The sequence below is a fragment of the Colletotrichum higginsianum genome, chromosome 6, assembly GCF_001672515.1.
Source record: "Colletotrichum higginsianum IMI 349063 chromosome 6, whole genome shotgun sequence".
Lineage (NCBI taxonomy): Eukaryota > Fungi > Ascomycota > Sordariomycetes > Glomerellales > Glomerellaceae > Colletotrichum > Colletotrichum higginsianum.
The window spans coordinates 3,656,362-3,668,923 of NC_030959.1; the positions used below are offsets into that span (position 1 = coordinate 3,656,362).

At 56.6% G+C, this 12,562-nt stretch overlaps 4 protein-coding genes across 4 annotated transcripts; 2 read left to right on the forward strand and 2 right to left on the reverse strand.

The window, feature by feature from the left end:
* Positions 1 to 534: 534 nt before the first annotated feature.
* On the forward strand, positions 535 to 3,041 carry CH63R_09453 (O-acyltransferase; the record flags this gene model as incomplete). Its single annotated transcript, XM_018304427.1, has 8 exons — positions 535 to 894; positions 966 to 1,328; positions 1,413 to 2,073; positions 2,144 to 2,262; positions 2,349 to 2,445; positions 2,508 to 2,541; positions 2,618 to 2,801; positions 2,922 to 3,041. 8 exons carry the CDS (start codon positions 535 to 537, stop codon positions 3,039 to 3,041), a joined length of 1,938 nt encoding a protein of 645 aa, XP_018156450.1.
* A 568-nt stretch (positions 3,042 to 3,609) lies between these two features.
* On the reverse strand, positions 3,610 to 5,876 carry CH63R_09454 (Fimbrin; the record flags this gene model as incomplete). Its single annotated transcript, XM_018304428.1, has 5 exons — positions 3,610 to 3,647; positions 3,714 to 4,699; positions 4,761 to 5,452; positions 5,527 to 5,737; positions 5,854 to 5,876. The coding sequence occupies 5 exons, from the start codon at positions 5,874 to 5,876 to the stop codon at positions 3,610 to 3,612; spliced, it is 1,950 nt and encodes a 649-aa protein (XP_018156451.1).
* A 2,057-nt stretch (positions 5,877 to 7,933) lies between these two features.
* Positions 7,934 to 8,795, forward strand: CH63R_09455 (uncharacterized protein; the record flags this gene model as incomplete). Its single annotated transcript, XM_018304429.1, has 2 exons — positions 7,934 to 8,073; positions 8,150 to 8,795. 2 exons carry the CDS (start codon positions 7,934 to 7,936, stop codon positions 8,793 to 8,795), a joined length of 786 nt encoding a protein of 261 aa, XP_018156452.1.
* A 184-nt stretch (positions 8,796 to 8,979) lies between these two features.
* CH63R_09456 (DDHD domain-containing protein) lies at positions 8,980 to 12,271 on the reverse strand (the record flags this gene model as incomplete). The annotated part of the gene is made up of 6 exons (XM_018304430.1): positions 8,980 to 9,106; positions 9,169 to 9,960; positions 10,014 to 10,434; positions 10,488 to 10,720; positions 10,768 to 11,951; positions 12,020 to 12,271. The coding sequence occupies 6 exons, from the start codon at positions 12,269 to 12,271 to the stop codon at positions 8,980 to 8,982; spliced, it is 3,009 nt and encodes a 1,002-aa protein (XP_018156453.1).
* Positions 12,272 to 12,562: the final 291 nt, after the last annotated feature.

Here is a 12,562-nt window from a genome sequence, read left to right on the forward strand (position 1 = left end):
CATCCTCATCTGCTCTGATCCCATCTCTCCTTTGCTCACACAAACGTCCATCCGTCCGTCCATCATCTGCTTTGCTTAGCAAATCGTCTCATCAAGGCTTTGTCGGACACGGTTCGTATTGTAAACCCATCCGAGTCATCAGTAAACTCACCCGCACGACATTAACGCGTACATCCCGGTCAGGCGAGCCGACATTGGTAGGCAAGTCGCCGCACCGTTACGTTGACCTCGGGAGCCATCATCCTCGCACATGTCCGCCACCGGCTCTCACACTTCCCATTCCGACGGCAGTTCCGTTTAGAAAGTGACAGCGACCTTGACACTTGTTGTACAAGCCAAATCCTCCCTTCAGGCTACAGATATCCCAGAACCGCTTCTCTCGGAAATTAACCATTTGTTGGGCGCTCTTCGGCACCGGTCTGGCGCTTTATCTTCATCTCAAGTGAGCTTATTGGCCTGAATTGGCTTCCCTCAACTCTCCGACCGTGCCAAATCATACGCGGAACAGGCTCGATAGCCTTCAACCCCGCAACCATGGCGGGCTCCGAGCCCGCTTCTTCGGAGCCGCCCCATTCACTACGAGGCGCTTTAAAGGCAGCAAGTGGCGGACGGACGACGGGCGCCACCCTGTCAGAAAGTCCGAGTGAGGAGGACTACGATGATTCGAAGCTGTCTGCAAGACGACGCAAGGTACAGGCTCCGGTCCGTCCCGGCGCATCGCCTTTGAAGACCTCGTCAAATCGCGACAGAAAGCTGTCTCTTGACGGTTCGACCTTGTCCGAGACATCGAGTGTCGACGAGCCTCTCCGTGATGATGGCGGCCGTCTCAAGACGTATGTGTTATCACCTGATGACCGCGAGCTCCGCGATGTCATCAGGCGAGGCCTGGAGAGAGTAAGTCAAGGGCCCTTACCGCGGTGGCACTATGTGGGAAATGAAAGCCAGCGACTTACACCCACCCGCAGGAGAAAGATCCGAAAAGGCCACGGCGGGCAGGCAAATTCAGCGACCTGGTCTTCACGCGCCAGTTTTCCACGTTTGACAGACAGAACCAGCAGACAGCCAACAGCCCATTTTACGGCTTCTACACGCTGTTCTGGCTGGCCGTGGCCCTCTTCGTCGTCAAGATCGGCGCCGCAAACTGGAAGGCGACGGGGAGCCCTCTGGGCACCAACGAAATCATGAAGACCATGTTTCGCCGGGACGTGGTCGTCCTCCTGGCATCCGACGGTGTCATGTGCGCCCTCACGGGCGTGAGCTGGATACTGCAACGGCTTGTCTTCAGCGGCTATGTGGACTGGGACAGGTCCGGCTGGATCATCCAGAATGTGAGTTGGTTTCCCCTTCCCCCCCAGGCTGGTGTTGGGTTGTTTTGAGCAGGACAGAGTCTCACGCATACATGGGAATGCCAGATCTGGCAGTCCATCTTTATCGGCGGCGTGGTTGGCCTCACTCTGATCCGTGACTGGCCCTGGACACACACCGTCTTCTTCGTCCTCCACGGCATCGTCATGCTTATGAAGCAGCACTCGTACGCCTTCTACAACGGCTATCTCTCGTCGGCCTACAAGAAGCGAAAGTCTCTCCTCTTGAAGCTGAAGAAGCTGGAGCACATCGCCCCGATAGAATTCCCGTCCGCCACCAGCCCCCCGGCGTCGACAATCTCTCTCTCGCACCTGGCCAACCCGCCGTCTGCGACCGAAATGGAGGAGCGCCGGCAGTCGGTGATCCACGTCCGCGGGTCAGAGGAGACAGACCTCGACCGCATCTCCCACGCCATCGAGTCCGGAGAACCCCTCGACGCCGACCAGATCCGCGTGTTCGAGCGCATCATCCAGTGGGAGATCGACGGCCTCACGGACGAGTTGAGGGGCAAGGCGACGAGCGTTGTGCAGGCCTACCCTCACAACCTCTCCCTCGCGAACCATTACGAGTACATTGTCCTGCCGACCGTGGTTTATGAGCTAGAGTACCCGCGTTCAGAGTCGATTGACTGGTACTACGTCGCCGAGAAGACGGCCGCGATGTTTGGCATCATCTTCGTCATGATCATGGTGTCGCAGGCCTTCATCTGTGGGTTACCTCCCCTTTATGTCATGCGCTTCAAATGGCACGCGCGCACACAGCTCTAATGCCGCGATAGATCCCGTCGTGATGCAGACCGTGGTCATGAAGGAGACCGGCATGCCGTTAGCAGAGCGATTCCGCTACTTCCCCTGGATGCTGAGCGATCTCGCGTTCCCGTTCCTGATGGAGTATCTGGTGAGTGACGACATGGCCGACGGACACAGCCGCAGTCGGGGGCCGAGCAGAAAGAAGACTTGACTGACTGACTACCTGCGACCCAGATGGCATGGTATCTCATCTGGGAGACCATCCTCAACATCCTCGCGGAGCTCACCTATTTTGCCGACCGGAGCTTCTACGACGCCTGGTGGAACAGCGGTATGTGATCCGTGGTGGTCCCGACCAACCTACGGCTCTCGGTCGCTAACTGCATCGAACAGTCTCCTGGGATCAGTTCGCCCGCGACTGGAACCGGTAAGCATACGCCATTCGGGGGTGGAGGATGAGGGCGAAAGGCACACACAGCTAATGACACCAACCCATTTCCCAGGCCCGTCCACAACTTCCTCCTTCGGCACGTCTACCACAGTTCCATCTCGTCGATGAAGGTGAACCGCCACACGGCGACCCTCATCACCTTCTTCCTCTCGGCCTGCGTCCACGAGCTGGTCATGTGGTGCCTCTTCAAGAAGCTCAGGGGCTACCTCCTCTTTCTCCAAATGTGCCAGTTGCCAGTACGTCGTCTTCGTCCTCTTCCTCCCCCCCTCAATCGAACCCCCTCCTGCCCTCCCCGCCTGACATCTTGAAGCCGTGATTGTTGCCCTTGGAGTGTGAGGCTGACGGCGTGAGCACAGCTCGTACAACTGAGTCGTACGCGGTGGATGAAGGGCCGCAAGATCCTGGGCAACGTCATATTTTGGTTCGGCATCTTCACGGGTCCGAGCCTGCTGTGTAGTCTGTATCTCATTTTGTGATTTGGCTCGACGGTAAAGTGTTCGTCGCAAGGCATACTGAACGATTTGGGGAGAGAGGGGTGTGTGTGTGTGTGTTAATCGACAATGGCTTATTTCACATTAATGTTGTTATGCCGGGACTCGAGATTGCTTGCAGTCGTTAGACAGCCAAGATCTTGCCGCCTCGGGGCTGGAACACAGTGAAACGGACTATGTGATGTAATGTTCAATTTGACAGTCTTGACTGCCTGCGGATTTCTCATCTAGCATCTGGTTCTCAGCCCACAATGTGTGGTGTTCACCCTGCATCAAATCGGTTCCGATTCACAGACCCTGCGGCTGTCACTATCCTGCGCATTGAAACACCTGGGGTAACCTGAACAAAAACCACAACACAACATCTCAGAAGCAATTTGCATGGAATTCATCGTTGGATTCATTCAACTAAACAATCAACAAAGCCTCGCCGCAGTTTTGGCCTTTTTCTATCCTCGTGGAAAAAACATGACAGACGTACGCGCCTCGTTAGAAAAAGAAAAGGAGAGGGAAATTTGGAGGGGATTTTTGGATTGGGGTTCAGCAAGACACTCTACAATCCCTGCTTCTCTGCCGTCGCCATAAGTGATCCTGTCACAAATGTTAGCATTGGAAACGTAAATGGTACATGGAGTTGAGGATCAAAATCAAACTCACCGATAAAGGTGGTTACCAGGCGGCTGCGGACCTGGCAAATATCCTCGGGCACAAGCCAGATGGTCGCGCCCATCTTTCTTGCAATGGAAATGCTGAGCTTGGCGTTGAGGTAGGCGTCGTCATCGGTGTGACCAGGGGTGACGAGGTCGTAGTCGACGTAGCTGCTCTTCATACCGTTGAGCACATCCAACAGGAAGACGCCGGTGCCGATGGCGGGGTCCTTGAAGGATCGGATGGCAGATGACTTGCCGCCCTTGCGGGCCATGTCATTGGCCCATCTGACCATCTCCGCGTCCGTGATCTCCTTCTTGCCGAGGCGCTGCGCCAACGTCGACAGAGTGACGGTGATGTCGCGGCGCATCAACTGCCACACCAACCCGAGGGTCAGTGTCCGCTGGCCGTCAGTGATGTCGGCGCCCTGGATGCCTACGAGCGAGAAGCGGTTCTGCTTGCCCAACTCGATCGCGTAGTTGGTGTTCTCAACGGCCTTGAAACGCAGCATCTCCCCGCCGTGCGCCGGCGGCTTGTTGACGTGGCGCCAGTTGACGGATCCCTTGATGACCTTGTCGTACGCTTGCAGGAGTACCGTGCCATCACGTAGATCGTCGAAGAAGGACTGAACGGCAGGCTGCACGTCCAAGCTGTTGAGCCACAGGGTGAAGACGCGGGCTTCCCTCTCTCCTTCGGCGTCAAAGTCTTCAACCTCGAGCTTCTCCTCCTCGGTGATGGGGTCGAGCGCGGGATGGGTGTTGAAGAGATTGGCGACAAAGGCCAGGTTCAGCTTGGGGTTACCCGCGACCAAGGAGGTGGGCGTGAGGAACTTGCGGCATCCCATGTTGTCGGCGGTCTGCAGGATCTCCTCAGCTCTCTGCAAGAGGTCTCTCGTCTGCAAGGGAGCTCTCGTCGCTCCGTATTCGGAACCGATCTGCGCGAGAAGGACCGTGTAGTTCTCGCCGTCCTTGATGTCGGTGGAGAAGTTGTTCACCCTGTGCGAGAGTTAGTCGGGATCGTGTTCTTCTGGTGTAACCAAGGAAACGCAATGCTTACCGTCTAGGCCAGTTGGCGGCCTTCAGGTGGTAGTTGAACCATCTAAGAAGAATCTGTTCGGGGGGCAGGCGAAGGAACTGTTCGAGGGTCTCGTCGTCCTCGAGCAGGCGGTACAGCTCAGGGTGAAGCTTGATGTCGATCTTACTCAGCAGGCCACGGCGGATGATCTGCCAAATCAGACCGAGGATCAAGTGCTCTCGGCCTTCAATAATATCGCCACTGCCAATGTTGACAACCGACAGACCGATACCCTTGGAGGACTCAATGACGATGTTGTTGTTTTCCGTCATCTGGAAGGCGTTAAGCTGCTTCTTGTTCTTGGGGCGGTTCAGAACACGCTCGTCAATGGTGTCGGGGACACTGTCGTTGATGAGCTTGGCCAGCACGAGACCGTCCTTGCATTCGTCGAACATCTCAAAGGTGTCTGTGGGGAACGGCAGGCGGTTTCCGATGTCCGCGTCGCCGGCGAGGACGGCGTTGATGTGACGAGTGAATTCTGTTCTCTCATCCTCGTTGATGGTGTGGGTGACGTTGGCATTGGAGCCCTGGACGTGAATCTTGCCGACGCTCGACTTGGAGGCATGACCGCCGGTTTTGCCGGTTGCTTGCGCGACGATGCTGGCGGGAGCAGCATTGGGGCCGGTCGACATACGTTTCTGAGCCGGGGAGGACTCGCGAAGCTTGGCGATCAACTGTACGGGGCGGGGCTTGCTGTTAGCAAAGGAAGCGAACACTGACCGCAGGCGCAGGGCGGCCGAAGACGTACCGCGACATAGTCCTCTAGCTCGACTCGGCGGGAGGAGTCGAGATCAACCTCCTTCAGGGCCTGTCGTACGACATCGTAGGGCTGGCGTTCGCTCTGCTGGGTAGCCTTGATGGCGGTGGCCTCGTCGACGTAGCCCTTGTCGTCGATGTCGAGCTTGCGAAAGGCGTCGCTCAGGCCATAAATTTCGTTTTGGGGAAACTGAGGATACTTCCTGTGGGCGGGAGCATTGTCAGCAAGAGCAAGGCAAGATGGGTAGAACGAGCCCGCATGAGGGAGAGTGCTTGATAAATCATGCAGTGCGGGGCAGGTAGGCATGCGGTTGCGCACCTCTGAAGCTTGAGAACGTTCATGTTGGCGGGCGTCTAAGGGGTTGCGCGCAAACAAGTAAACGAGGCCAAAGACTGTGTCGAGGGAGGATGAGAGCCAGCGGTTGCGTGTGACGGCAGAGGAGAGAAAGAGGGAGAAAGAGAAGAAGGAGGGAAGAGAGGAGAGAGAGAGGCCAAGGTCTCGAGATTGCGCTCGGCGTGGAGGGAAAGCAGACGATCAGGGACCAAGCGGAGTGGCAGATGCTGCAGGAAGCTCCGGAACGCACGGACGCTGTTGGAGGTTGGGTCTACCTCGCGGTGGGCAATTTGGGAGCGGTTGAGGTCGAGGATGACTCTTTTCGTTTGGTGTGATGAATAAGAAGCCAGAGCCGAGGGAATAGAGAGAGAGAGGGGGGGGTGCGGGTCTCTCACTACCTAGGTGCGTTTGTAGTTATAGCGTTATGTGGGTGGTTGGTTGTATGCGAGGAGAGAGAGAGAGAGAGAGAGAGAGAAATAGAAGAGAAAGAGGAGAGCGATGATGATGACGGTAGGCAAGGTAGTATGTATGTCGGAGTCAACGGGGCCAAGGAAGGCAGGCACTTAGACCTGGACTGGCAATGGCAATGGCAAAGGCAACGAATGGCTGTGCAAAATGCTGTGCGGCCTTGTTTGGTGCTTGCTGCTGCTGCTGCTGCTGCTGCTGGGCTGCGCTGCGAGGAGACCGGGGGAGGGGGAGGGCCGGGTGGAATGCGAGAGACTTACGTAGGTACTTTGTTGGCGGGGGTGGGGAGGGGCTATTGATGTAATGATACAGGCATTAGCTGGACCTAAGCACTTGGGTTGGGTGCCTACAACTACATCATTCTGGTGGTTGGTACCTTACAGCGGGCATGTTGCGCCTCGTGCGGGTGTGCGTTGTGTGTGTGTGTGTGTGCGTCCGTGTTTGCATGCATGTACCCGACAGCCCAACTGGTGCAGCGGGGTACATTGGGCGAGTTTGCTTAGGAAAGAAACGCTCCAAAACCTGCCACCCGAATCAATGCAAAGCCAAAATCCACGGCCATCGTCGGGCTGAAAAAAGAAAATACGCGGGAAACCGGGGTACCTCTGTCCCCCTCTGCGGCAAACGGGGCCCCGAGGTACCCGCGTCGTCGCAGTCTCGCCTCAAACGGCGGCAACCAGCCACAGCCACAGCGACGTGCGCGTAAGCCGACGTACGCAGTCGCAGGCTACCATTTGCCTCCATGGTTCCTGTTGTGTGTGTGTATAAGACTTGAATTGGGATGACTCGGAGATGCTCGAAAACAACTCACAGTGCAAGTCGCCGCAGACAAGCATTCCTCTATTGGGAGGGAAACATACTCTTTGACGCGCACGCACGTGGCTCGCCAGGCACCCATCCACATGTTCTGCAAGTCCACGATGCTCTCTGCAGTATACTAAAACAGTGCCTACCTAGGTAGGTTATGTTTGAATGTGACGGATTCGTTATGGGCCCAGGTCTTGACGTGGCTTTCCCCTGCATGCCCCTCAATCCATTGTCTCGCCTGATCCAAGTTGGACGTAGCAACTGCCAATCTACACCCATACCTATACTACTTACCGTCCATGCTGCTCATCCCGCGCCTGATCTTCCTACCCTGAAAGGCCCGTCGTAACCCGTAGGCTACTCTGGGTAATGTTCTGGAACGTCCGGGTGCAGGGAATATGGGCTTTCGTTGGTGGCGATTGAGCTGGGTGAAAATGCACACTGTGCCTGCCTCGATGTTAGCCACCAAGATGACAGTGCCCAATCAATTTCAGCACAGTCCCCGCTCCAATTATCAGACCCCGCCTCGAATTTTCTGACAGGTCCCGATTCTCTCTCTCATCGCGACGTCCAGGACTCTGGTTGACATGAAAACACCAGCTCGACCTGCCAATCTCCAGCCGTAGATAAACTCATAATCCGAAGAAGAAAGGATAATCCCAATCGTTCGCGTTTGATTCACTCATCGATCTTGGTTCAACTCTGTTCCCACCGCAGCCTAATCGTTGCGTCTACCCTACTACCGTCATCACCACCGCCACTACTCCGCGCCGAAAAAGAAAAGAAAAAAACCATGGCCGCCGTCTGCAAAGCCTGTGAGGACCCCCTCATCATCGTCCTCGAACCGGAAAGCGACGACGAGGGTTACACCGCCGAAGACCCTCAGAACGTCCCCGACGACCTCGAGCTGCCCTGTGGCTGCCACTTCCACTGGTGAGAAGAAACGCGTGCCCCCCGATACTCCCACTAACACGGGAACAACTCACCTGCTCACCAATTCAATAAATAGGCAATGCCTTCTGGACCAGTCCCAAGAGATCGCCATATCCCTCAACTGCCCCTCGTGCCAGAAGTACCTCCCATCAAACGCCCAGGGTCCCTCCGTCACAAACCCCTTCCTGCACACCCCGCCCGGCACCGCCATCCTCGCCCGCTACGTCAACGAGGGCGGCCTCCAGGACGCCCTCGACATCCTACCCAACATCACCGAGGAGGCCTACCTCGCCGCCAACCCGGACGCCCGCCCCGCCCGTGCCTACCACCTCATGTGTGCTGAGGGCGACGTCCAGGGCGTTGTCGACCTCCTCCAGGACGCCAACGAGGAGCTCGCTGGCGATGTCGCTCAGCTCGGCCAACTCATCCGCTACCAGGACCCCCTCGCCGCTGGCAAGAGCGCCCTGCATCTCGCCCTTGAAAAGGAGCAGGAGGAGGCCGTGTGGCTACTGCTCTGGATCGCCTCGCCCGTCCCCACCGACGTCTTCCCCCTCTCGGCGCGCCAGGCTGCCGAGGCGCTGCAGATCGTGCGCCTGACAAACGACAACGCCGACGATATTCGCGCCTTGCGCACCGACGCTGGCCAGACTGCCGAGGATGTGGCCAGGAGCAACTCGGCCCGTTGGGGTGCCCTGATCGATGCCGGGATCCTGCGCGTATGAGTGGTGTGAGGAGTCTAGAGAATGAGGAAGCGAGGGAGAAGAGAAACAAGATACCCAGTGATTCTAGTTGGGACGGAGATCTCCAAATAATGATTTTCACGAAAGAACGTGGTGCTCTCTTTTAGTCATGGATTGTCTTGCATTGACTAACTTGCCCTCCCGCCTGCTGTGTCTACTCTAAGTCTTATCTACGGTCTGTCCGCGATCTATTAGAGAGAAGTTGGGAGAGGATGAAGTGGCTGACGTCTTCGTCGGACCAGTAACTCATGTGCGAGGCTATCGTGTTCATGGGGTTGAAGTCAAGAACGCTCCTAATTGGGCTGTCAGCACACCGGAAACTCGCTTCACATCTGCCCTCATAATGTCGACTCACTCTTGAATGCTGTAGTCCACGCGCCCGTTGCGATTCAGGGCCCGGACCTTCATTTCCTCCCGCCGGAGCTTCTGCGCCTTACGCTCTGCCTCGACCCAATCCGCCCTGCCGCCGTCGTCGTCTGATTTGGCCAGATCCACACGCTTCTCCTGGAACTTGGCGTAGAGAGTTTCCAGCTCGTCGTCGATCAGTGTCATCTCGTTGCCGCTGATGCTGGTGCGGCCGACCATGGCTTTGGAGTCGGCGAGCTGCTTCTTGCGCTCGTTGGTCTTTGCTTCCAGCTTCGACACGTCCGAGATGACGCCGCTATCTGCAATGTTCGTTCCTGCCCCGGACACTTGTTGTGCCGCATTCGCCGAGTTCATCTTGGCCACGTCTTCGTTGCTGAGGCCAAGACTGCGGTTCAGCAAATTGCTCGCGATTCCCGCACTTAAGCTAGACCACAGCCCGCTGACACTCTGGCCGACCTTCATGCCGATGCCCGACAGGCCCTGCTGAGCAACATTGCCAAATATGCCCTTCTTGGTGTACGGCAACACTTGCGGTTTTAGTGACGACATGGCAGGCGAAATCAGGGGCTCAAGTCGGTAACTGATGGGGTCCGAGGGGTGGAAGACGTTGAAAAGCTGCGATACCTTGGGCGACGACACGGAATAAGGAAGCCCGGTGATGGCAGAGACCCGATGGGTTGGAGATGACGGCCCCGCTGTGAGAAAGGGGTCGTCTATCAAGTCTGGATTCAGAGGACTCTCTGACGGGCGAGCATTCGGGAGATGACGAGCCGATATTGTCCTTATACAGGATCAGTATGCGTCCCATTCAAGAAAGGAAGCGAGTTAACTTACCGCCCCTTGAGCATTTGGAACAAGCCCACCGGCGATCCCAGGCAGTAAAAGTCCTCCACATCGAACTCGAACCGCAGCTCGTTGGCCTCCCGGTCTCGGGGGCCCTGGGACTTTTCCTGTGCTGGCCAGAACCGGAGGGGATTCCTAGGACTCTCCGGCCCTCTAGATTTCTCCTTCTGCCGACAAAGAATGTCAAACATGATGGCGGAGCCGAGAGAGTGGCCAACGATATGGACTTTTCCCTTGAATTCCGGGTTCCGTTCGAGAAACAGTTTGTAGATGCGATTCGACTCTTTCAAAACAATCTCTGAAATCTGTTCCCGGTAGGCACTTTGGTAAAGCAGGACGTCGAGCGCAAGGTCTGAAATTAGAGACCTGGCAAAAGCTACGCCTTCAATGGTGATATCCTCCAAGGAAGGGTCTAAGCGCCGTTGGTTAGATATCGCAACTAGTGCAATAAGGCCGATAACTTACAGTCATCCTCATCTAAAGCACCGTCGCCGATATCTCGCTCGTTCTTCTTCTCCCGCCTCTTGGGAAAATCGAGAAGATGTCTCCAGCACACAGGCAGAACCTGCACGCGGCAGTTTCTCGGACCATCTTCGAGTTCCGAGTTCAGAGCCCGTAAATCCGCAGAGCTAGAGTACACCGACTTAATGTTTTTGCGTAAGATATTGACGTCGTGGACAAAGTTGACGCTTTCCATGCTGCTCAGGTCAGTCTAGGAGTCTTAATCAAAACTGTCCAAACTTACCGAATGCCGAGGAGCTGGCCGATCCCGTGCGTGACGAGCACCAAGTGCTCGATATCTCGTCCTTGGGTTTCGCCAAGCTGGCCGTTGTAGTCGTTTTCGATCTCCTTTTCCTCACGCTTCCGAATCTCTTCTTCCTGCTCCTCCTGATTCCGCTCGGCCCCCTCCATCAGCGACGAGATTTGCTGTTGGAGGGAGTTCTCCCTACTATCATCTTCTTCAGTACGCGAAAGGTCGTCGTTGGACTGGGAAGGCCGGGAAGAGGGCGGCGCAGACCTCCTCTTGAGTAGCTTTTGTTGTTTCTCGTCTAGCTGGGGGGTAGCTGTGGGATCGGTCGGCGTGGCTGGCTGCTTCTCTTTTTTGGCTTTGGCTACATCGGAGTAGCCCCTGACCAGTTTGACGCCGCTCATAAAACCTCCGCCCGAGAACCTTTCATACATCGTTGAGGTCACCCACGAGAGCATGCTGTCTGACGTGAGCCATGCCGTGTTTGCGCCCTGGTAAGTCGCGATGCTGTTCATCCAGGCACCGAACAAGCGGTGGGATGACGGCTGGTGCTGGTTAGGCGGTCCTGTGAGCTTACCGCTCTCTGTGGGCGGAGTTGTCGAAGCGGCGGCCTTGAGATTCTCGACGGATGCTTTTGGAGTCACATCCTTGTTCTTCACGTCCTTGTTCTTCGAGTCACTGCGGACTCGTGGCTTGGGATAAGTCCAGGGCTTGACCCTGAGGTAACCCTCCTCCAGCTGCGAGGCCAGGTTCTCCTCACATGGCCGCAAAGACGAGCCTTCTTCGTAGAACCATGTACCGCGTCGGACCTCGTAGACTGGACCGAGCCAGTAGACGGGGGCCAGCTCTCTGTTCTCGATATCGACGTCAAAAAGATAGTCCTCGTTCACGGGAACTCGTGTTTTTGGGGTCTGAGCCCCTTCGGGACTGGTCTCCAGGCTGCTGTGAACGCTCCCTTCATCGGTCTTCGTACGTCCACGTCGCGAGCTCGACGAGATGTTCCGCAACGACCGCTCCCCTCTCCTTTTCTCAGAATCCTCAAGCAGGCGCTGGTAAGCAGTCTCGATTGCGCGTGAATCTAGCTTTGAAAACGGGAGGAACTTCTTTGGTTGAGGCTGGGGCTTCGCATCATCGACGGGTTTGGATTTGTCTCGGAGGAATTGGGGTTTCCGCTTGGGAACCTGAGCGAGGTAGGGAATGTCAGCAAGATGAAGAGTTGATTCAAGTTGCTGGGGACGTGCGGTCTTACATCGGTTGCGTGGTACCACAGGACGTTCAGTGGAGGACAGTCGACGGGGTAACTTTTGATGCTTTGGCCGTATAAGTGGGTGATGCTGTGATCGCCGGGACGAGAGTTCGGGACCGGCACGGGCTGCTGCGGAGGATCCTTGGGGGTTGGTGTCGGCGTCGAGCTCCGACTAACGGCCCACGGATTGATAGAGTCGACAGCAGACGACAGGTAAGACTTTTCTGTTTTGCGATCAGCGCCGCCGGGAGCCATAATCTGCGACTGGGCCGAGTGCCATTCGGCGGAGGTATGACGGGAAGCCCAGCAGCGGCAGGATGTGGTGTTGATGCGACGGAGGTTCGGAGGTCTGAAGTTTCGTTCCCAAGCCCGTCTGGAGCGGTGGACGGCGGACGCCAACTTGACAGACGAGGGGTAGAAAACGACCACTTGATAAGAGAGCAATCGCGTCACTGAAGCAGGGAGGGCGTGAGCGTCGGGGCGGGCGGCACGGAGGTTTCGAGAGCAGTTTCGGAGAAGCTTCGAGCTGGTTGGGGGCTGGAGCAA